General features: G+C 43.7%; 1 protein-coding gene across 1 annotated transcript in view; it reads right to left on the reverse strand.

Moving 5' to 3' along the window:
* Nucleotides 1-24,511, reverse strand: part of LOC122922717 (peroxisome proliferator-activated receptor gamma coactivator 1-alpha-like) — a gene marked incomplete at its 3' end in the record, with an annotated part of 54,612 nt that extends 30,101 nt beyond the window's left edge. The window contains exons 1-2 of the mRNA XM_044273417.1: nucleotides 24,267-24,511; nucleotides 21,403-21,582 (exon numbers count right to left, since the gene is read on the reverse strand). Coding sequence (XP_044129352.1) covers nucleotides 21,403-21,582; nucleotides 24,267-24,314 — 228 coding nt within the window. The remainder of the gene's footprint in view (nucleotides 1-21,402; nucleotides 21,583-24,266) is intronic.
* Nucleotides 24,512-25,036: the final 525 nt, after the last annotated feature.

Genomic DNA, 25,036 nt, shown 5'->3' on the forward strand with positions numbered 1-25,036 from the left:
CCATTCAGAATGCATTGGGGATATGCCTGATCAGTTCTTTTCCGGTATTGAGCCCCTAGGACGGAACTCTGTGCCGGAAAAGAAAAACGCAAGTTTAGCGTTTTTGCTAGTTTGTACGGCTGTGCCCATCACTTGGAATTCTACTGCATTGATTGTTTTATCTATAATTATTCCATTGATTTTAATATAAAATAAATAAATAAAAACAATGACTTTAGATTTGACACACATTGTCTTATTCCGCAGCTCTACAGAGATATGCTAGATAACAGTGGGTTAGCAGTTTCACGTCCTAGGGGCTCATACATGGGGCTACAAATGACAGATGTCATCTTTGTGCTGTCCGCATCCGTATGTCCACTTGCAAATGGCCGGTATCTGCATTAGGCGAATCCGCGGTTTGTGGGTTGCAAAATACATACGGTTGTGTGCACGTAGCCTAATTATCCAGTGACAGCGGGCCCGCGTCACGGCAGGGTCTGACTCGCATGGGTCCTCCAACGGCTAAGCAGATACACATCTGTAAGTTTAATTAAGAACGGAGGGGCCGGTGTGTCTGATGACAGGTGCTGGCAGACCTCAGCCACTCCAAGACTCATGAGAATGTAATGAGCTGACCCAGTACAGGAGGCAAAGCCTGCCCCATGGAAATACAGAATGGCGATGACAGATAGCCAGCAGGCCATCAAGACTGTCCATTTACTTACAGATAGAGCCTTCTTAAAGAGACACTGGCCTAAAGAGGGCCTCTGCTAAGTAGGATCTCCCATACCCCCTAGACAGGTCACATAGTAGTAAATGGAAGCATACCTACATGTAAGGTGCTGATCACAGCCGCAGCCAGGCCGGCAAGGGTCTGCTGGGGTTACCAATCTAGGAGAGTGTCCCGACCTTTAGGCCTCATGCACACGACCGTTGTTTGGGTCCGCATCCGAACCACAGTTTTTGAAGCTTGGATGCAGACCCATTCACTTCAATGGGGCCGCAAAAGACGCGGACAGCACTCCGTGTGCTGTCCGCATCCCTTGCTCCGTTCCGTGGTCCACAAAAAAACTATAACCTGTCCTATTCTTGTCCGTTTTGTGGGCAACAATAGGCAGTTATATCAATGGCTGTTTGTGCCGTTCCGCAAATTGCGAAACGCACACGGACGCCATCCGTGTTTTGCGGATCCTCAATTTGCAGACGGCAAAACACACAACAGTCGTGTGCATGAGGCCTTAGTCAATCAGCCCTCCTCCTTCATCCTGACTGATGGCCCCTTACATCATCCTTCGTGGCCCTGAACGCTGGACCCATCAGTCAGGGTGAAAGGGGAGAGATTGCGAGGGATTACTGACTACATTTTGGCAATGCCCGATGGTCACTTGCTAACATGGGATGATACGGAATTAAAGTTCGTTTTGTCAGCTAGACTACCCCTGTGCCTGACGATATGAGTACATTTACACGTTTAAAGGGGTATGCCCATCTCAGACATTGATAGCCTATCATAAGGCTATATGACAATATCAATCTAACAAAGCTAGAACCAGTCCTGAATACGGACCTCTGCTAGATTGATATCAAGCTGGCACCTCAGGAGGCGCGTCCTTTCTGATGGAGTTCAGGGGTCGTGTTCTCTCTGCTGAACCTCAGGAGTGTGTCATTTCTGCTGGAGCTGTCCCTTCAACAACGCAGGGTGTGCGTCCTTTCCGCTGCAGCTCTATATCTCTCACAGGTCAGGGGGTGTGTCCTTTATGCTGCATCTCTCTTTAACAATGCTGGGGGGGGGCCTTTCTGCTGCAGCTCTCCTTGTTACAGCTTAGGGAATATATACCTTCTGCTGCAGCTCTCTCCCGACGATCACAGCTCGGGTGCATGTACTTTGTTTCTGCAGTAACGGTCACAGTGTCTAACAGTAAATAGCTGGTGTCAGTTGAAGGATGGAACTGAGCATGTGCGACCACCTCAGCAATGAGACAGATGGAGAAATAAGGAAAAGAGCAGACAGGAGGTGGCGCTAGGAAGATACATTTTATTGAATCATTCAGTTGCTATACTACATTGGTAAAGTCAGGCCCTTACAAATGTATTCTGACCCAGGGGCTGGTTTGAAAAATGTAGAACTTTTTTGTGGGACAACCCCTTATAGGAATTTGTAGCCCGTGTCTTAGGCTAGGTCTACACGACGACATAGGGCACAACTACACTGCAACATTTGTCGTGTGACATTTAGTTGCACCAATGTCGCGCGACAATTTTTATAATGGCAGTCTATGGTGTCGCACTGCAACATGCGACATGCTGCGACTGCGCCGCGACATCTCGAATGGATTTTCTGCGACTGTTGCGTCGCAGCATGTTGCATGTTGCAGTGCGACACCATAGACAGCCATTATAAAAATTGTCGCGCGACATTAGTGCGACAAATGTCGTCGTGTTGACCTAGCCTTATCCGACAGTCTGATGGAAGTGAAATCCACAAAAAAAGTGTATCTCATCAAAAGTATTTTTGAAATGTTCTTTTACTATTTGACCAGGATTGGAATTATTGGCGAAGCGCTGTGGCGCAGGCACGGAGACTGGGTGTGTCACCCTGTGCCCACTGATAGCATTAGCCTAATGAGAGGGAAGTCTGGGCCGTGAACTGGTGAACTCCTCCGAGCTATTTTCAAATTGCTCATCTCCTGCAGGGGCAGATGTCTGTGTGTCTCCGTCCTGAAACTTTATATACAGTATATGCTGGTTTGGCCGGCAAACAAGCATTTCCCACCCGGCCGTGACGCTGCCAGTTCATATGAAAATATCTTCTGATGACAAAATAAAGCGATACACTGATTGATGCTGGTGATTAGTAAATCCTCTGCATTAAAACAAAACTGTCCCCTTCTCATTTACTATAAGCCAGGGTGCAGGGGACAAAGTGACAACAAGCAATGTCACGCTCATTGGAACTGATCAGTGTTCAGTATTCACAGACAGTATGATGGCGGTTTGCCATAAAGCCTCCTATATTGGGCAAAACACATAGCTGCAGTATATAGTCGGGTAGCCTGCAAGGGCCAAAACTCCTAAAGGGCATTTTCCTCTAAGATAACGATTAGCAGTAGAGTTAAGTCCGGTCATCTTCTATTAATTTATTAAAAAATCCATCTAAAATCTAATTATCGATATCTGGAAAAGCTGGGTAAAGACCCACATTACAGCTCCTAAAGCAGAGTAGCAATCCTCATAGCAAAGTAAACATGGTCATAGTGGTTTCCACCCAGCTTTCCCCGATATAAGTGTTAGTTCACATATAGCATATTGTTGGAAGTCTGATCACCGAGACCCCCAGTCCCCACCATTCGCTAGAACGAAGAGAGAGAAGCACTTACATACTGTATAGTGTGCTCTCTCTCGTCACAGACATTCTCTTGGATCCATCTTCTTTCTGTCTCCTGCAGGGATTGGACCCCCCACCAATCAGAACTCTTAATATTGACTGATAGACTTTCTCTTGAGTCCGTCTCCTGCAGTAAGGAGAGAGCATGTTACAGTATGTAAGCACTTCTCTCTCCTCTTTCTAGCGATCAGTGGGGGTTTCAGTGATTGGACCCCCCACCAATAAAAACTCTTAATATTGACTGATAGACTTTCTCTTGAGTCCGTCTCCTGCAGTGAAAAGAGAGAACAATACAGTATGTGAGTGCTTCTCTCTCCTCGTTTTAGCGATCGGTGGGAGTGTCAAAGATTGGACCCCACAGCGATCAAAACTTTTAATATTGACTGATAGACTTTCTCTTGAGTCCGTCTCCTGCAGTAAGGAGAAAGCACGTTACAGTATGTAAGCACTTCTCTCTCCTCGTTCTAGCGATCGGTGGGGGTTTCAGTGATTGGACCCCCCACCAATCAGAACTCTTAATATTGACTGATAGACTTTCTCTTGAGTCCGTCTCCTGCAGTAAGGAAAGAGCATGTTACAGTATGTGAGCACTTCTCTCTCCTCGTTCTAGCGATCGGTGGGGGTTTCAGTGATTGGACCCCCCACCAATCAGAACTCTTAATATTGACTGATAGACTTTCTCTTGAGTCCGTCTCCTGCAGTAAGGAAAGAGCATGTTACAGTATGTAAGCACTTCTCTCTCCTCGTTCTAGTGATCGGTGGGGGTTTCAGTGATTGAACCCCCGCCAATAAATACTCTTAATATTGACTGATAGACTTTCTCTTGAGTCCGTCTCCTGCAGTAAGGAGAGAGCATGTTACAGTATGTAAGCACTTCTCTCTCCTCGTTCTAGTGATCGGCGGGGGTCTCAGTGCTTGTACCCCACACCGATCAAAACTTTTAATATTGACTGATAGACTTTCTCTTGAGTCTGTCTACTGCAGTGACAATACAGTATGTGAGTGCTTCTCTCTCCTCGTTGTAGCGATCGGTGGGAGTGTCAGTTTGGACCCCACAGCGATCAAAACCTTTAATATTGACTGATATTGACTCTCGAGTCTGTCTCCTGCAGAAAGGAGAGAGCACACTACAGTATGTACGCACTTCTCTATCCTCACTCTAGCGGTTTTCGGGAGTGTCAGTGCTTGGACCTCCACTTTTAATATTGATTGATAGACTTTCTCTTGAGTCCCCCTCACTTCTGTAGACTGCAGTGAGGAGTGAGAGCATGCTACAGTATGTGAGCGCTTCTCTGTCTTCGTTCTAGTGATCATTGCAGTCTCAGTGCTTGAACCCCCACAATCAAAACTTTTGATATGCTGATATATCAAAAGTTTTCCCAAAGTATAAGGTACTTTGACACTTGCGTTAAAGTTTTCCGGTATTGAATTCCGTCCTAGGGGCTCAATACCGGAAAAAAAAACGCATCAGTTTTGTCCCAATGCATTCTGAATGGAAAGCAATCTGTTCAGTATGCATCAGGATGTCTTCACTTCAGTCACTTTCATGGTATTTTCATCAGCCAAAATTCCATAACACTTGCCTGAATGCCGGATCCAGCATAAATTTCCATTAAAAAGTATTAATGCCGGATACGTTATCAAGTGTTCCGGTAAAACGGATCCGGGTTTCCAGGTCTGCGCACGCGTATCCGGTATTGCAATGCATTTATCAGACTAAGCAGGATCTTGATCAGTCTGCAAATAGCATGCGTTTGCCTACAGTTTTCCCGATCGGGCAGGCAGTTCAGGCAACTGAACTGCCTGCTGGAATCAAACAAAGCAAGTGTGAAAGTACCCTAAGGTCACTAAGCTCTGTCCCACAAACCCTTCCAAAGAAGACCATTTGGGGGCAAATGTGAACAAGCCTGTCCTATTTGAAGACAAAATATGTGCTGGTCAGAAGTTATGAAGTTTACTGCAACATTTTTCAGTCTAAGGGCTCCTTCACACTACCGTTGGTGCCCCGTTCCCGTATTGCGGAGCCGCAATACACGGGCATAGTTCCATTGTCATTCCGCATCACAGATGTGGACCCATTCATTTCAATGGGTCGGCAAATCTGGAGATACGGAACGGAACACTACGGAAGCACTGCGGAGTGCTTTCTGCGGTTCTGTTCCATGCCTCCGCACCGCAAAAAGATAGAACATGCTTTATCTTTTTGCAGAACGGAGGGATCGCGGACCCATTCAAGTGAATGGGTCTGCGATCCCCATGCGCCTGCCCCGCGGAAGGCGCCCGTGCATTGCGGACCGCAATTTGTGGTCCACAGCGCGGCAAGGGCTTCACACGTTCGTGTGAACGAGCACTTATGCAGAGTGATGTCCTGCAGCAAAATGAATGTCACTAGACACAAAACTGTCCCCAAAACTGTTTGTCTCTGGAGCTTCACAGAAGTGAGACCGAAGGGCTCGGACATAAGTGAATAAGTCCTTAAAGTGTGAGAAGTCTTTAAGCACCTCTCCAAAGCAGATGTTCATGGTACCATAGCTGGAATGGATTTCGAGTGACTTATACGAGGGCCGCCTGCCACATTTTCCAGCCGGTTAGCTCCAAGTGTCCGGGTGGCAGCTGACTCTAGCTTGTATTTAGAGGACTCTGTAAAGTACATCACGTACCGCAGGACTCCGCATTGGATTCTAAGAAATTCATTTTGTTTTGCCCTTTGTTTGTCAGGCCACGAGAAAGGTAAAGAAAAATATTTTTGCAAACTAAAAAGAGCTAAAAGTACAATTGTAATCCCGGGCGGACCGTTCAGTGAGATACAAAGAGTACTTTAAACCTTGTCCCCAGCAGGTAAACTGTTGGCAAGTGCTGAGGAATGTGTGTATGACTGTAACGCGGCTTCCCGTGCCTGGATCATGTGATTACTATGGCACACCGCCACATAAGCCATCATACTATATGAGCTGTCAGGGTAATTGTCTTATTCTTTCTCATACTAATATGTACATTTTTGTCCGCCTAATCTTTCAACGCTCACTCCATCAAGGACGTACGGAAAAGGTTGCAGTCAATGTCAAAAGTTATTGGTATAAGACAATTAGCAAGAGAAGAAGCCATTTAAAGATTGCAGCGCTCGGACATGGGGAAAGGACAGAAACACAAGGCCGTCATTCAGCTTCCTCTGGGTAGTACTAAGCTGGGAGTATTTGAAGTACCTGAAATACTCAGGGATGTAGCAGAGCTGAATGCAACACTGCAACGGGCGGCCTCCCCCTAGGGCCCTCTATGTATCGCGCGTCCCAGGTGTAGGAAATGCCGAGTGGTATAGTGTGGCCTAAATAGTTTCTTATTATGTGTCACGGTGCTCCTACCTGGATACCGTTGGACCCCAGGCTTGGACTCCGAAGCAATAAATAATAACTGGAATCCAAACCTTGAGATTAGGTTAAATGGAAGCTTTTCTTTGCATAAACGTTTCTCCAAAACGGTTTACAGACTTTGTATTAGTTCCAGCAGGCTTTAGCATGAAACTGGCAGGCAAACTCCACTCTGCTACATCTGTTTCTCTCTGACTCTGCTGTACTGACAGGCTTGGCTGTATAACTCAGCTTCTTCTGTATGCTGCACTTCACTTTGTAGTCTGACTCTAGGTTATGCCAGGGAATTTACCTCCCGGCTCCTGGGGCATCAATCTTTGGCCTACATGGCCAGCAGAGCCTAAGGTGCTATGGCTGGCGTGGGCACATCCAGCAGAGACGTGACTCTGTACACCCTTCCCCTAGCAGGGGGTAAATTAGACTGACAAGAACTTCTGCCCCACCCTTCCTGCAGGAAGTAGGACTCATCTACCTCTCCCCAGAGGGGCAGGGGGTTAGAATGGAATGGAAGGTTCCATTCTATCTAAGTACATCTCTGCCTTGTTTTCTGCCACCTGCTGGTGAACCAGGCATATTTCATGAACATAACAGTTGCAAACAGATTAGGAATGCACATTGTGGAGGACCTAGCATAAATACATAAGATGACATTCAGGTTAGACCCAAAAAAGACAGTAGCAAGGTGCAGAAGTGGTAGCACCACTCTGGGGTGTTACAACACTTTACTCCATTGTTTCTTTGCATGTTCTGTAAGACTACAGACAAGATGTAATTTTCATATTACCAATACAAAGTCTGGAATAGGTCCCATCCCCTACTGTGGATTTCAATATTGGGGACTTATCCTTAGGATAGGTAATTGATATTAGATCGGTAGGAGTACGACAACTTGCCCATCAGCTGTAGGAGGGTGCGGTACTGCTCAGGTCAGCACTACGGCCTCTTTGTCGGCTTTTGAAGTCATGTCTATCAGTTAATTGAGTAGGATTGAGCGGCAATACCATGCACGGCCACTATATGAAGTGCAGAGCTATCCATGAAGCCCCTTCAAACAGCTGATTGGACAGGACAGGATTCGGACCACCTGCCGATTTTTAAGCAGATGATCACTAATGAGCGTTAGTACGAAAGCTTGTTAGCGATCATCTTGCAACGTAATACTGCTGCAGATTGCCCGCTCATTCATCGGGCAATCCAAATCTTTTGACATGTTAAAACATTATCGTTTGCAGATGGCAGATTGTTCTGTCTAATCACGATCTGCTGCCGGCAAACCACTATACAATATTGGGATGAGCGATGGCATAGTGATCGTTCCTCCCCATGCTGTGGAGGAGATCACTGCATGTAATAGCAGCAGTCTTCTTCACTAGCGAGCAGGCTATTGCTGGGAGGGAACGCTTCCTGCCTGACAATCGTCTACCACATCGGGCTGTCTAATTCAGCCATAAGGATAGGTCACCGATGCTTAACTCCCACTCCTCACGTGGCACAACGACTTTGGGTCTTCTCAGGCAGCCATCTCTAGGTGGTACTGCTACCTTGGCATCCTCTATAGGTACACCACCACCTTTCCTGCAGCCAATGCCCAATGTACTGAACAACCATTTCCAAAACCTTATGTGTTCTCCATGGCAGAGCAGTATACAGACGACGTACGGCCGATGAGATCTGAGAGTAATTTCCAAATGGTCCTATTTGGCCACATATTGGTGGACATATAAGAATTTTTAGCATGGCGCTATACAGGTGTGAATGGTAGGATAGTTATATGTGACCACCAGCAAATCACCAGTAGTTGCTGGAACAAATGTTAATGGTCCATACAAATCACAAAAAACAGGTAGGTTACACAGAAGCCTAAACCAACATTGACATTGAGGGTCTACAAAAAATAAATAAAAAAATAAATAATTAGGTAAATGAATTATAGCAGTTCATACACACCCTGACCATCTCTCCTTAGACTACTGCCAAACCCATGCTATAATACAGCACAAGCATGGACTCTACCAGAAGTACAGTCGGCCTTTGCTATTAGAAACCTTTACCTTGGAAAGCGTATTTCTCAGGAATGCAGACTTCAAATGTAATTACAGGACTCAATGCAATATATCTGGTTAACTAACTCCTAGAAACAGATACAGCAGGAATTACAGACTGAGCAACCACACATGTCTCAGCCTTCTCCATTTCCAACACAAAGTTACCTGTCAGTAGTGGATGGATTGATGAAATAAGCTGTGACTGTCTCCGATCACCCCCTCTAATCAAATCCTCCAGCTAATGCATCTCATATCTTCCATAGCAACATGAAGAACATAGCATATATGGCACAGAACCCATAGCAACCAATCAGACTTCTGTGGCGATCAATCTGAAGCACATTAGGCTAATGGAAGCCTATATCTGCTTAGCTGACATGATTGAGACCGAGCATGCCATTTCCTCTGTGTTAATAAATAATGGCAACTGTCTGACGCTGTCTGTCGCAGGACTGCATATCTCAGTCTACCGTGTCCATCTTCAGCTCACACAAATAATAGACTCTCATGCATGTATTCAGGGTCATCTACAGAGGAGGCAAAAAATCTAAAGTGTTCTCTCCTGGTAACTCAAAACACATCCAAATCCCGATATGTCCTAAGTGACTCTTAATTGGCCCATTCCATACCACATGCTTTTTTTGGACAGCAGAGCCTGTGGATTTGGTGATTGGGGAAAGAGAATAGGGCCTACCAAAACTAGACCCACTCTGCATGGTCATAGATGGTATAGATGGTTCATCAGTGACAGGCCCATTATATAGTAACTTCTGTAAGATAAGGTGGTCCCACAACTGTAAACGCTTGTTCGACCAACGTATCCCTTCTGACCCCCAAGTGTATATGTGTTCTCACTGGTTAGAGGAGTATAAACTGTTGCCATACACCTCTGGTGGTGATTTATCTACTTTGAGAACAAAGGATCAAGCAGGTTGCTCAAACATCTAATAGACATTTCATGGTTGGCTGGTCCAACTGAAATAGGCAGGTTTGGGTGATCTTAGACTAATATGTGATGTCACCTACCCATTGAGGGGCATACCTCCACCCAGAAGGCAGTGGTGTCCTCTCTAGCTCCACTCACAGCTGTCCTACTGGGCTTTTGGACTATCCCAAAACTATTTACTGCTGGTGAGGTGTAAGTTCCTCAAAGTTTGGCAGATAATGTCCTAAGTTTGGAAAAACCTACCCTTGACTGCAATGTTCTTCATTAACCTGTATATTTCAAACTTCAGGACTCTATCTACAATGCCCACAATCCTACTAGCCATGGATAAGCTGAAATAGACTAGAATAGAATATATAATTCTAGGAATGGTTTGGAATCCACCAAAAGTCAACAAGTGGAATTTAACCATAGAACAATTGTCACATTATAGCATTTTTCCGATACCATATGCCTATTTTTTGACATTTTTATTTCATCCTAAGTACATTGAGCTTAACTATACCATCATTCCATATTTTACATTCATGTTTTATTGTTCTTGTAAAGTTTGACACCTTGAGTCAGCATTAGCCTTGTTTGTTATTTATTGTGGTACAAATTACAGTGTCACCTGCCCTATAAAATCAAATAATCTCATAAACGAGAGACTTTGGGACTTTGCTGGGTTTTACCTGCTTACTTTTATAGAGCTAAGAAGGACTAGCAATTTGCTGTAGAAATTGTATAAGCAATCACACTTTGATTTCTGTACCTTCCCGTTCCTTTTGTAATACAGGAAGAGTCAGTGATTTGAAATGGCTTCTGGCACTAGGAAGCGTCATTACAAGAGACAGCTCTGCATTGCACAATGTCCTCTGTAAAGTTGAGGAACATGAAACAATTCATACCATTTGAATTTCAATCAAATAGCTATTTGGATGATATCATTCCAATATACATGGCTGTGTCTATTCTTTTTTCATAAAGTTCAAGAATATAAGAACAAGCTGCACAAATGCAAAACATGAACCAAGACTGTGCATCCACAGAGGTGTGTAGACCCTAGAAGGAAGCCCCTCCATCTCGTCAATGAGAACATGCTTACAGTCCTTTCTTTGCAGGGCAGTGTAATGATAGCAAATGAGGTGGGAAATCAGCCAGAGGGTCACACAACCCTTCTCTTCCACAAGAGAAGCCAAGGCTTGGAAGGAGACCAAGATAGTCTTTCCAGTCCCGGCATGGAATTGGATGCAAGAAGAGGGTGGCTGGCACAGCTACGTAAGGTCCCTGTGCATTCAGAAGACATTAACATTTCACAGGACAGCATGAGTGCTTCCTATCAAATTTGATGTGCTGCCGACAATACTATCTTTGTGAGTGCGTTATAGACCAGACCAGCCGAAAAGGGAATGTTTTTTGTCGGCTGATTAGCGGAACATCCATTTCCAATCACTGGCCATTGTGAAAGGGCCTTTCAGGTAACCAGTCGTGAGAAATATCTCATCGATATAATGGTGGATAAGATATTTGCCAATCCTCAGACCCCTTGAGCAGTAAGCACTTCCTACTCTTGGAAAAGGAAATTATGACGTTAATAGAATGAAATTCCAATGCTGTTAAAGGGGTGTCCCGGAGTAGAATTTCCTGATAAGTCATCAATATCTGATCGGTGGGGGACGGGGTCCAACTCCTAGCACCATTGCAAATCAGCTATTTGAAGAGGATGATCACTGCGGGATCCTCACAGCATTCCAGGCATAGCGCCGTACAATGTGTAGTGGCTGTGCTTGGTATTGCAGTCCAGGTCTATTCACTTGAATGGGACTCAGAAATCTCCCCAAATATATCTACATTGTAGTTGTGCTTGGTAAGAGAGATGACAAATATCGCACAAGGTACACTTGGCGCGTAGATATGATACCATATATACATTATCTTGTTATAGATATGATATTATACTGTGCATACAATGTCCGCTCTCGTCAAGCCTCCAATAGGCTTTTATAATGCTATCTCCTACATGAAACACTCGGTTGTTAAGAAATCGGTCAGATAACCCCTCGTAACCACTTAACAATAGAAAGGATATGTCTAGCATAAGTAGAACAGCCCAAGACAATCTATGATCTTAACCAAGCAGAATTAAGGTGATTTAGGGGGTAGCCCTGCTAAAAGGCTCTCTTTTATTGACCCTTCAATAAGTCAACATCCATTGACTAGGTCCTCGATGCCAAAAAGGTGAAAAGAGACTTTTATCTAAATCTAAAGGCACATGACTGAGCAAACAACGCCGTCTCTGAAGAGCTACTTCACGCAGGAGGGCCGCACTCCCGACAATTACAGGCAGCTACATCTCATTTCCTAATGCGGACATCATGGGCCTCCACCGCTCAAACATAAAGGGATCTGGACAATCAATTTGGTCTTTGTAGACCAAATAGAATAGTGTAGACCAATCACAATGATAATCAATTACCATCTGCTAGGGGAAGATAAAATGGACTCCCTTCTATTTTGGTAGGTTCATTTAGGAGTTCTCTTAGAGCTAGGGATAACAATGATTTCATTGCTGCACAGGTCAAAGCGCAAGTTTAGTACATTAACCTATGTGATTAATACATATGGTAGATTCTGGGAGTCAGCCCCAGAATTTAGTTAGGCTACTTCGCATTTGGTGAGGTCATGGATCTGCACAGACGGATCCGTTCAGATAATACAACCGTCTGCATCCGTTCAGAACGGATCCGTTTGTATTATCTTTAACATAGCCAAGACGCATCCGTCTTGAACACCATTGAAAGTCAATAGGGGACGGATCCGTTTTCTATTGTGCCAGATTCCGTCATAGAAAACTGATCCGTCCCCATTGACTTACATTGTGTCAGAACGGATCCGTTTGGCTCAGTTTCGTCAGACGGACACCCAAACGCTGCAGGCAGCGTTTTGTTGTCCGCCTCCAAAGCGGAATGGAGACAGAACGGAGGCAAACTGATGCATTCTGAGCGGATCCTTTTTCATTCAGAATGCATTAGGGCAAAAATGATCCGTTTTGGACCGCTTGTGAGAGCCCTGGACGGATCTCACAAACGGAAAGTCAAAACACCAGCGTGAAAGTAGCCTTACCTCGCTTTTATATGTATATTATATATAGGTTGTTTTTTTTTTACTTGCGCATTTTTGGTCTTAAAATTGCATACCTGCCCATAATATGGGATCTAATTGTGCAGCATATTACGGAAAACAATGTTCTGTATCACGTACTGTATCTCGTACCCTTACCCAAAAATGGTAAAAGCAGTGTTTGTAGAGCGGAATATGTCTTAAAGTATGGCTTGCAATTTTTTGAATGAGGGCACACCATGGATAAAAACCTCCATACACTGGATATGAAATTATAGCCCTCGCTGAGTGATATGTATCCCAGTTATGTGCATGAGCCCTTACTTAGCTAAATCCATAAGGTATTAAAGAGGACCTTTCACCACTACTGACATGTCTCGTTATAGTAACTACTTGCACTCCTCGTGTAATAACATCTATTCTTATGGCTCTATGTTGTGCCGTTCCTTTATTATTCCTGCTAGAAGTTATGAATGAGTTACTAGCAGTCTGCAATGAAGGTCCAGAGGGTGTTGCCAATTGAGGGTGTGTCCCAGCACAGGTTGAGACTGACAGCACTGATTGGACAATGTCAGATTATCCAGGGACACGCCCCCAACTAGTAACACCCATCTGTACCGTCACTGCAAACTGCTAGCAATTCATTCGTAAAGTCTAGCAGGAATAATAGAGGAATGGTATAACATAGAGTCATAAAATGCTCCAGAATTCCAATTACATGGGGAATGCAAGTAGTTTCTCTAATAGAGCTCTGGAGGGGGGACAGGTGCTCTAAGTATTATTTTAGGAGGAAAGCAGTGAAGTGGGAGCTATCCCCAAGTGCTGGTTTATATCACTAAAACTCCAGTTATGGGAAACTCTTCAAAATACAGGGAGAATAGGTGATGCAAACCTATGATCGGGAAAAGTGAACGCATCCCTCTTCTATGGACAGCAGAATAGACTTTTTTTAACAAGCCCATCACCGGACAGACTGCGGATCTGATCTCGTAAAAGTAGGCGTGTGATCAAGCACCTACACACATGTTCCAGATAAGTATAAACTATGGGGGTCATTTATTACGTTATTAAGCAATCTGCGACTTCGCCCCGCTCACTCCAGGTCTAAAAAAGTGGGCATGGCGTGGGCAGGGAAGTGGACGGGCCGCTAGCCCCATTCATATACCAGTTTAGAACTGTTATGAAGAGACCTCTACATAACTGCGGCCCATCTATCACCAGCTTAGGGGTTTATTAAGACGGCATCTAAATCACCGGTCTTAATAAATGTGCCCCTATGTACTATCCCAGACCTGTAATTTATGCAGTGCCCACATGTATAAAAAGAAAAGCAATAGAAAAGTAAGACTTAGGGTACTTTCACACTAGCGTTTTTCTTTTCCGGTATTGAGTTCCGTGCTAGGGGCTTAATACCGTAAAAAAACTGATCAGTTTTATCCTAATGCATTCTGAATGGAGAGCATTCCGTTCAGGATGCATCAGTTCAGTCCCTCCTACGTTTTTTGGCCGGAGAAAATACCGCAGCATACTGGAGTTTTCTCTCCGGCCAAAATTCCTGAACACTTGCCGAAATGCCGGCATTAATTTACATTGAAGTGTATTAGTGCCAGCATTAGGTGTTCCGGCAAAACGGATCCGGCTTTCCAGGCTGAGCATGAACAAACCTTTAAAAAGGCCCCCAAAAATTTATACCGGATCCGTTTTTCCAGATGGATCTGACAAATGCCATCTGTTTGCGTCCGGATTGCGATGGAACTGCCTGCCGCCAGTGTGAAAGTACCCTTATATGTTAGGTATTGCTTACTATAAAGAACCCAGAAGGTCCCGGCAGTCATCACGAGGACTTTGTACTCCCAGCCCCGGGCAATACCTTTACAGTCAAATTTAAAATGGAAAAAATAAATAAAAAATTGAAAAAAATTCTATAGAAGTTCACTTTGACTGAAAACCCATTAACACTGGTCACAAGACTGGCAAACCCAACAGTGGTACTTGCTTCAAAGTCATTTTACGCAAGATCTGGTCATTCATTAATGGCTCTTACAATGAATAACCTGCAATCGTGACGAAGCTGGCAGATCTGCTGAGTGCTGGTAATCTAACTCTACGCAAACTGATAAAGTTACAAATTTCATATCCATGCCATAGAACGGCCCGCGGGTGACGCTGGTGGAAAGTCATTCATCTTTGTAAATCTATCCTGTGCCAAGAATGACAAACTCTTGGCTTTTTTTTATTTCTTTTTTCCCCAGCTGATTCGTTCTCTGCCCTCTTTCGGAGACGAGGCAGCTGCAATCATATCTGCTTATTTCAATCATTGGTAAAACAATTTGCCTTTTTCTCGCTAATATACACTATGCATTTCATGAGCTCGGCATTACTGTTCTGTTATGTAAATGCGCTTTGCCGGAGACCCGGCTTCTGTAAAATGCTCACAGACTGAGCTATAGATATAAAGCAGGGGATTTAGATTGCATTCCTAAGTGAGAATACTTGTGAGCAATGTTGACTCAGCACCCTGCCGAGAGACTGATTACCGGGTGACACCTACTGGTTGACAAAATAACAATGCTATAGGCATTTTTTAGAGTTTTTTGGGGAAGGCCAAATCCTTTATTGGCCGCAGGATACTTTTAACCCTGTCTTCACGGCAAGTAAAGTCAACCCCAAAGAAATTAAAAATGCAAATACCTTTTCAGAACATATCGTCAAAAGCCTATTACATCCTTTTTTTAATTTGGCGGACACAGGAATCTGTTACTAAGAAAAGATTCCGATTGTGATTTATTCTATTCTATACAAACGTCCACCCAACGGTAAAATCAATGTAAGCTCCTGGCCCCAATGCTAAATTCTTAACCTACCATATTCAATATAAACACCGGTGCTGCACCACTTGGGCCCCGGTGTAACTTCTACCGCTACATCTCCTATAGCTCCTCATTGAAGTCCATGGCGGCTTGATTTGGCCACTTATTACCCCTTGCTGCATGTTTGGTCTGGTAAAACACGAATATTAATAACTACGGAAAAGGCAGGTCAAATGTTAGGACTGATCAAAACTTAAATACTGTCTAATGCAATGTCTTTCAGGGAAATGACTCTAAGGCAGGCATGCTCAACCTGCGGCCCTCCAGCTGTTGCAAAGCTACAACTCCCATCATCCCCTGACAGCCAACAGCTCTCATCCTACAGAAGGACATCGTGGGAGTTGTAGTTTTACAACAGCTGGAGGGCCGCAGGTTGAGCGTCCCTGTTCTAAGGAGTCTACGTTATACATAACGGAAAGAGGTCTTGTTCGTCAGTCGGAATGTACTGTGTATATAGGCTCGGATTCCGGCCTGAGAGAAGCCGGAGGGTTGTTTTTTGCTTGCCACTAACCTATATGGGGATGAGTCGAAAATTTTAGGGACTATTACTTAACGGATAGGACACCTGCCACGGCTGCAGGGGAGGTGGGCTGTTTTTTTGCCCATGCATATATGGATGTGATCAATTGATCCCCATTAAAAACACAATAGTCCAATTTAATCACACAGAAGAAATTACTCTCTGGTATCTACATTATAAACCATGGGAAGTAGTCAGGTTCGCCTATCGGAACGTACTGCGTATATGGGCTCACGTTCCGGCATGCGAAAAACCAGGGATTTTATTTTGCTTGCCACTTTTATATATCAGGATTAGTCCAAAATTATAGGGATTATTACTAAACTTTTCAGAGACCTGTAGTGCTCCGGCTGATCTAGAGGACTACAGCAGCAGCAGGGTAGGTGGGCTGCTTCTTTTTTAATCAATGCCCATATTGACGGGATTGATTGATCTCTATGCAGTTAAAAACTAAAAAATCAGTAACCCACAGTCCACTGCTGCCACGATTCTATAATTACCGTGTATATATATTTATTTATTTATTTATTTTACGCACTTATATAGCGCTACCATATTCCACAGCGCTTTACAGACATTAGCATCCAACTGTCCCCAATGGGGCTCACAATCTAAGGTCCATATCAGTATGTCTTTGGAGTGCAATATATATATATATATATATATACTAGAAGAATGAGTTAGTACTCCAAAGTAAGGTGAAAGGGTGGACCTACTTTATTCACCTCTAAACGCAATGTTTTAGCCCAACACAATGAGGTCTTTCTCAAGTGCTGCCTCGTTCTTCTACTTTATATTCAGTGGTCCACTATTATCAGCCTTGGAGGGGTTGCACCCACTATATATTGAACTTGACAAGTGTTGCTGTTTTCTTGTCTTCTAGTATATATATATATATATATATATATATATATATATATAAACACCCAGTGAAGGTGCCAAGCTTACCATGGGAAAGCAGTATGACAGTTTCTGGTGGCACGTCATTGCTTCAGTCACACTGAGCTAATTGTAGCAATCTGGCTTTACACATCACCGTTACACAAAAGCCCAAGTCAAGGGTGCTGTGATGCAAAGTTTTGCAAAACGGGTGCCAGTTCTCCCTTATTTTCCTAAATCAGGTCTGCAACAAAGCTAGCCTTTGTGCATTGCTACATTGGGTGTCCTTCACAGAAGCAGGCCCACAGGTTACTGCCGAGACAATATACCTGTTGTCATCGTACCTGTAAGGTCGAGTCTTGTGACTTGATTACTTATTTTTTTTCTTGATTCTTGTCATGCAGTCAGCCAAGACAGCCTCCCTCACACCCACTGAATGGTATTTCATTCCCTAGACTCTGGAAACAACCGGCCTCCTGCTAGCTACAGCTGGAGTCACATAAACCGAGCAGGAAGACGCAGGACGCTCTCCGACATGCGTTCCTCCGAGCATGTGACTGATCATAATGACAGGGGAAACCTGAGTGGGCAGCGTGCGCGCAGGAAAATAATTGGCAGAGGGATACAAGCCCACTTTTACTGTGTAATAGAATGAATCAGTATATTTGGGTTTGCAGGGTTTGGCTTACGGAGAGATTAAAAGTAATTTTCACATGTCTATTTCTATTCACATGTAGTTGCCATGCCAGGTTTAGGAAACAGTGTAATCTAAAACCTTCCAGTCTCAGTCACAAGACCTTCTAAGAAATGGGGAGAAAGACAAGTCGCGTTACTTAGAAGTCTAATCTTTGAACTAAAAAAATGTAACAATGCATTATTTCACCGCCTTCCAGTCTACACCGTTAAGCATAAAGTAATGGTTTAGTTGAGTGAATACAGATATAGTAATAAGCCTCAGCATAATTAGTCACCGTGAGATAGCTACTATGGTTGAAAAACGAGAGAGACAGTAGCCAACCCAAACCCTCAAAAGGAGATCGGGTGGGCTACTGTCTCTCATTGAGGAGAACATGTATGGAGGCCTATTTTTTAGGCAATGCTTCCTGGGAAAAGTATGCAAATTTGCTCATACTAGAAAAAACTAGACATACTCATGTGTAGACAGCAGTGTTTAGGGTTCTTGTCCATCATCAGTACATAGATGGATACTAGTGTATGAGATGCCTTAGGTCCAGATGCTTTCTACACACAGGTGTCTCTAGCTTGGCTGATATGTGCTCTTCTATATCCCTAAGGGTCCAGGAGAATGAATGGGTGCGCACCCGTTCCGGATAATTGCATTGAGTTGATCGGACTGGATTAACATTCAATAGGTGTCAAACCAAGGATTTACTTATTAGGCCTCTTGCACATGGCCGTTGTGCGGCCTTTCCGTGCATTGGAGACCGCAATTTACGCTCCCCAATGCTCGGGCCCCATCCGTGCGGCAGCCGCGACAGATCCAGACCCATTCAACTTGAATGGGTCTGTGATCCGTCCGCACCATAAAAAGAAAATAGAACAAGTTCTATTTTTTTGCGATGCGGAGGCACGGACAGAAACACTGTGGAAGCACGCCGTAGTGCTTCCATGGGGTTCCATGCCTCCATTCCGCACCGTAACTCCGGATTACGGACCCATTCCGTATCCGTGGTGCACACGGCCGGTGCCCGTGTATCGCGGACCCGTTGTATGTGGGCTGCAATACAGCCACAGCCAAGCAACGGCCATGTGCATGAGGCCTTAGGGTATAACCACTTGGTCAGGTTTCTGCATTCAGTTCTAGAAGCAAATATCAGGAGAGGATCATAAAAGGAGAGAAAGTAAAAAATTCACTCCTGATTTTGGCTTCCAAAACTGCATGCAGAAACCTGTGTGGTTATACCCTTAAACATTGGGCCAATTATTGACAATATACCCAATCTACTCGTCTTTCCATGGGAGGACTGACCGTATACCTTACAGGAAATTTCTCTCCTCAGCCCCCCCAGTTGAGTAAATAAGGATCTGTTGGACTGGAGCATCAGGTACTTATGAACCTGGCTGATGGCAGAAGCTGCCCTCCTGATTTCAAGTACATTGCTGTCCTCAGGACAGTAATAAAGTTGAATACTGCAACAGGGGCACCACCATTGTGTGCTGCACTGTGGTATTTGGTTCTACTGGGGCAGTATCCTGTGCGGCACTGTGCTATTGCGGCCCACCCACACACATACTTCTGTTGTTCCTGCCTACTTGTGTTGGCCTGCCATCTGCCAATTTGGACCTGTCTACAACATGTGGCCACTTTTACGTTTTTTTCCAAGGCTACTCTAAGTCTTCAGTCCGCCCTTGCCTCTTTCTAGATTAGGGGTAAAAAGTCTGATGGGATCTGGGAAGTTATGAAAATGACAGAAATGTACAGAAGTCATAAGGCTAATTCTTCAAGGGAAAAAGTATGCAAAAAAGCTCTCCAACAGGAGAAAACCGTCTCTCTAGTGCCACCTATTGGTGGCTTTGGTGGCAGTTAAATATCCACCTATAAAGAGAGAGTGTGAAATATATTTCACTCAGCAAATCAAGATTTACCAAACTGGACTCTTAAAAATGGAAATTAGTAATTGGTTCAGGACAATTTTTTTTTCTTTCTGTTCAGTGTGTATTCTTCATACAATATTTGAGACCAGGATCGACACTGGATGCTAAGTGATGACTTTACATACTCGTATTAACCTGGGTCCAAATATAAAGAAGGAAATATGATAATATTGGTCCGCCTATCTCGCACCGTCTCAACAAGCTGATATGACATTTCTATAAAACATTCCACTCCACCAAACTTGATGCGTTTCCTCCCACCGAAGCCACTTTGTTAGGCAGTACATAAGATCCAATTTGGGATGGATCTAAAATAATCCACCAGCGATAAAGCAGTTAAATAAGGACTTGTTGCCCATTTCAATTAAGGCTTTTGCATCCACTAACTGCTGTAACCTAATAAGACACGTGGCCGGACCACTCTCCTTGTCCTCTACTTGGGTTTTTTCATGCCAGTGTAAAGTTACACTGACAAAGGAAGCACTGGAGAAGTTCAAGGACAACAATTGATGCAGCTGTCCTTTAAGGCATTCCACTTTAGACATGAAAGTAGTCCTTATTTGTCACTGTCTCTGAAGAGGATCCTCTTCCCTTCTCTTATGAACTGGAGGCATAAATCAATGAAGGCAATCTCTGTCAGTCGTCTATATAACAGGAGTGGGGGTTTAGTATAAGGTGACCTGCCTCAACCAAACTCTAACAATATGGAATAATTCTGTAAGGGCAGCCATTTTGTTGGAGAAATGATTGTCCTCCTGGTGCCTGTGACATATATGAGCAATCAAATATTTCAGTGAACCTTAACTGGTGACATCACCAAGTCATTACGTTCTTGGGTTTTGATAGGATGAGTCTTGGTGCAGCCTACAAAATGGCTGCCTCCTATAAACTGAACGTGTAGACGGCTCTTACAGAAAATTAGAAGATATGGTCTATTTTTGGGACAGAATATACTACAGACTTTAGGAACAGGAATAATAATAATAAGAAGAAGAATTTTTATAGGCATGGAGAGGAAAGAAACCAAGATGTTGGACACCAGTAGCAAGTTGTGTGAATTGACTACTTGTCTATCAGTTTAATTCCAGTAGCAGAATTTCTAACTGATGTAAATGATATTGTGCTAGTAAATGTGTTACCTGCTAATCCATAATAATGAGGGCTAGGCATAAATAAGTTGTATTTGATATGTCTATATAGCGGTGTTCCTCATATTAATGATGCATCATGCAGCACTCCAGTTACCCATGTGGCAGTGGGCCAATATAACCTGTATAAGTGCGTACAAGTGCCACTTGAATCCTGTTACAAGACATGAAACTATTACTTCCCCAATTTCCCTAACGTTTTCATTTAAAACTTTTGGCCACGGTTTCTGCTCAAGCCAAAATATTCAGCGTATTTGTAGAATCCTATGTTTAATTTCCTTAGTCTTATGAGGCCTACTCAGAAAAAAGCCAGCAGCCAGAGGGAACATAGCTTTATTTATAACCTGCAAGTGTGTGGTCAACACTGCACCTTCCTTTAGTATTTTTCCCCAATCGCTTTGGATGCATCAGGATAACTTTCCAACTATTGCAAAATCTTGCACGTGTTTGTCCGATTGCATTGCATTCTGAATGTATATACATTTCACAACAGTCATCCAAAAACAAGGGAAAACATGGAATGATCCACCAGCAGGTACCATACCTCAAATATGTTTGATGATTCGTTGCTGTATTGATTGGAAATGTTTTCTGATTGGTCACTGTACCACTTTAATCCACCCAAAAAGCTGTCTGCATCCAAATCATTGACATCAAGTTCAGAAAGATCCAGCTCCGGAAGATCGGGGCAAAGGGGCTGGTCTTCGCCAACCAAAGCAGCACACTGTAAGAAACATATGCAAAATTATCACATGAAACTGACTGTTGCCACCATCTGTGTTACCAGATGACATACGATCAGCACTGGTATCATGAGATCTGCTATTTTTTGCTGGGCGTCCATCAAGGTTACACTATGCTTAAAAAGTTTGGAAGCCTTCCAGATTGAGCAATCTTTCAACCCTATATGTGGTCATCAAAATGTCTCTCCAGGTAATGGCTCATTGCCAAATTCCATAAAGCCTCATGCAGGAGGGTCAGCAGGGGCACCGGTGTGCTATATTTTAATTCTTGGCCAATGAACATTTTCATAGAAAGACATTTTCTCGAAAGTACATAGTCATCGTGTAACTTGAGGACCTTTTTTAAACTTATTTTAAAATATCCAGGACATTTACAAAGCTCAATATATCTGCAAAAACAAAACATGATATTGGTAGAAACTTTTTAGCTGCAAACTTTGTTAGGAAGGTTACAGAATCAGATCACTGATATAACCAATGAAATAAAATGTAGTCATATTCTTGAGGACATCTAGGCAAGCTTTGGACAGCATGTTGTCCAAGGAAAATCAAGTAATGTGTGGCCCGTTACAAAGTCATATCTGACCTTTCAGTGGGTTCCAGGCTTCACACGAATAACTGTCCTCTCCTGTCACAGTCACATTCCTGCCACGTTCTCACACATCCCTAACAGGTGCTTATCAATTCTTTACGCCATCCACTTCCTATCTCCAAAAGGCGCACATGTCAAAGCTATATCGTAAAGATTGTTCGTAACGTTAGAGGAAAAAAGGCCTAAAAAGGACCAGTAGTCACTGCAATGACTGTGGAATTCTGCATCATTGTATATAGCTGCAGAACAGAAGGTTAAGTGACAGGTGTCATCTGTCCTCTTAAAACAACAATCTAAGGGGGTCAACTCAACATCAGACTTGACTGTGATATTTGGGAACTGTAGTCTGCTACACCAAGAGCGGCAAGGAATGGTAAACTTGTTGCAATGTGTCCTGTAAGAACAGCTCTATCAATCTTCACAATCTCCTCGCACATCGTCCTCATTAAAATGTGAAACATCTGGGACTTGAGCTACGTGGGCCTTTATTAATATGAGCATCGGTCTGTCCTGGTCTGGGCACAGCAGACAGATTGTATTTTCCAGCAAGTGTTTTTTTTTTGTTTGTTTTTTTTTTCCAGTTTACCAAATTAGCTTTAGGTAAAAAAAAAAAAAAAAAAAAAAAAAAAAGCCCACATTGTGCAAAGGGAATGCATAAACCCAGCAGTGAATTATGACTCAGGCAGGACCAATCCATTTATGCATACAATCATAGGATATTCCAGTCCAAACCGTGGCGATCATAAGATCAATAACTGTTGATATGTTACTCGCAATCACTGGTTTACCAAAATAAATCATCGGTATTGCCATGCTAGCTGCTCCTCAATCAGCTCCTAGGCAGCATCAGGAATAATGCATGATGGAAAAAGGAGGATACAGCAGCTGAGACCCATGCTATCTGCGCAGCGACAAGCCACAGGACTAGCAGGCTACTCAAAAACAATTAGGACTTTGCAGTCAGGAATTGGTTCACTTACAGTTCTGCCGGTCTATTAGGAAAATGAGATTTGCCTGCATTCATATTAATAGTGTCATACAAGCATCCAAAATGCAAAAAATTAAAATTAAAAATTATATCTAGAATAGTACCAGTCCAGATGCACATAATCCATAGCGTCTATAAATAGGTAAATATTGCCCAATCTTATGGATTAATTTTGTTACAAAGTTTCCTATACATCCTACATAACAATGTTCCAAATTGTAGAATGCAAAACATGCAGAACTGTATCTCCCACATCACGCTCTAGTCCAGAACTGCTTGCTTTTTAATCCACCCCCCCCCCCCCCTTTAAATGAATTGTAGCCAGCAAAAGCTGTACAATTGATGTATGGCTACCTATTTTTACACATGCAGCAACATCTTCTTGCACAGCACCATCCCATACACTTGCTATATCCTCTAGTATTCATGGTATGATCACAAACGGAAATAAACAGCCCTGCAAAATAGTGATATTCTGGCCAACCCAGAGAGATATAGAATAATACTAAAAATACCAGTAATCACCATCAACAGCAATCCTTCTTTTAGTATAGAAGAAGAAGAAGAGGAAAGTGGTTCATCCACAATGATGGAATCATACCCAAGCGTAGGATAATCCATACATCTCCCAATGGAAAGGGGCACCATGCAAGCAGTCAGGCAGCAATAACTGAGATTATTTTAAGTTAATTGCTATATAAATAGCCATGGCAGGCTTCCAAGCAGGCCACTGGAAAGACTTCAGACACTGATTCCTATCAATATCTTACAGCATACATATTGCATGTGACTGGAGAGAGGAGAGAAGAGAGCCAAAGACACATGCAAATAGTTTCCAACTGCAAGAGGCACTGATGACAGCAGCTAATCTCTGGCTCTAGCATCATACAAGTAAAAAGCCTTAAAATAGCCTCCAGATAATGTTAAGACTTGTTCCTCCACACAGTGCAAGGTCTGGGGAAGGGGGGGACTACAAGACAATCCAAGGAGCGATAAAGATGGTCAAGAATTGCAAACCTAAATAAATAAATAAATAAATAAATAAAGCGATGTAGCAATAAAGAGAGATGTGTGTGCATGCTCACCTCTATGTCACTCCATACAGAGTCCTGGTTGCACATGTCCCACGCCATTCAGTCCCTGAATGACGGCAGTAAAGCTTTGGAAGTACAATCCACAGGCACACACAAGAGCTCACACTCATGCAGGCAACTAGCCCCTTACTGAGGCTCAGCTGAAGGCACCTGTCTTACTACTGTCCCCAGTCACATGACCAAGCTATTAAAGTAGGCTGGTCTGCCACTCTGCCTGCCCTGCTGCTGCTGCTGCTGCTGCTCCTCCGAGCTGTGTGATGTCACAGCAAGGCAGACCCAGCTCCTGTGAAATGAAGCTTCCCATCCACGGTTAACCCCTTCCACTCCACTGCCTGGCATTGGACAGGCACACAGGCTGGCAGCGCCTTGCTAGGCTGCAGTTGTTGGGCATAGCTTAGCATTTAACCCTCTCAGGGCTGGCCTGGTGCTGTGTTAAAAAGCTAGCTGTGTGTGCCCCAGCAGCAGCTGGGATGCAGAAGGGGGTTGCTCTTGGCTTTGGGACTGGAGCTGCTGCAGAATCTGATGAAAAAAGGGGGGGGGGGATGAGTGACAGGAGAGAAAGCAGAAAGGGGTTTACCAATAGGGTAGGGTCATGCACTGTTTATTTTTGCACCAAATCTGCATCAAAACCGCCTCCAATTGTTTTGAAACCCCCAAATGCGGTTTTCTAAACACGTTCATTCTTGGTGCGGTTACCGCGCGGACACCTCGGAAAGAGCTTGCTCATGGTTTAGCACCATTCAAAAGGTGGGTAAAACGCA

Source organism: Bufo gargarizans, unplaced genomic scaffold (assembly GCF_014858855.1).
Source record: "Bufo gargarizans isolate SCDJY-AF-19 unplaced genomic scaffold, ASM1485885v1 fragScaff_scaffold_664_pilon, whole genome shotgun sequence".
NCBI lineage: Eukaryota > Metazoa > Chordata > Amphibia > Anura > Bufonidae > Bufo > Bufo gargarizans.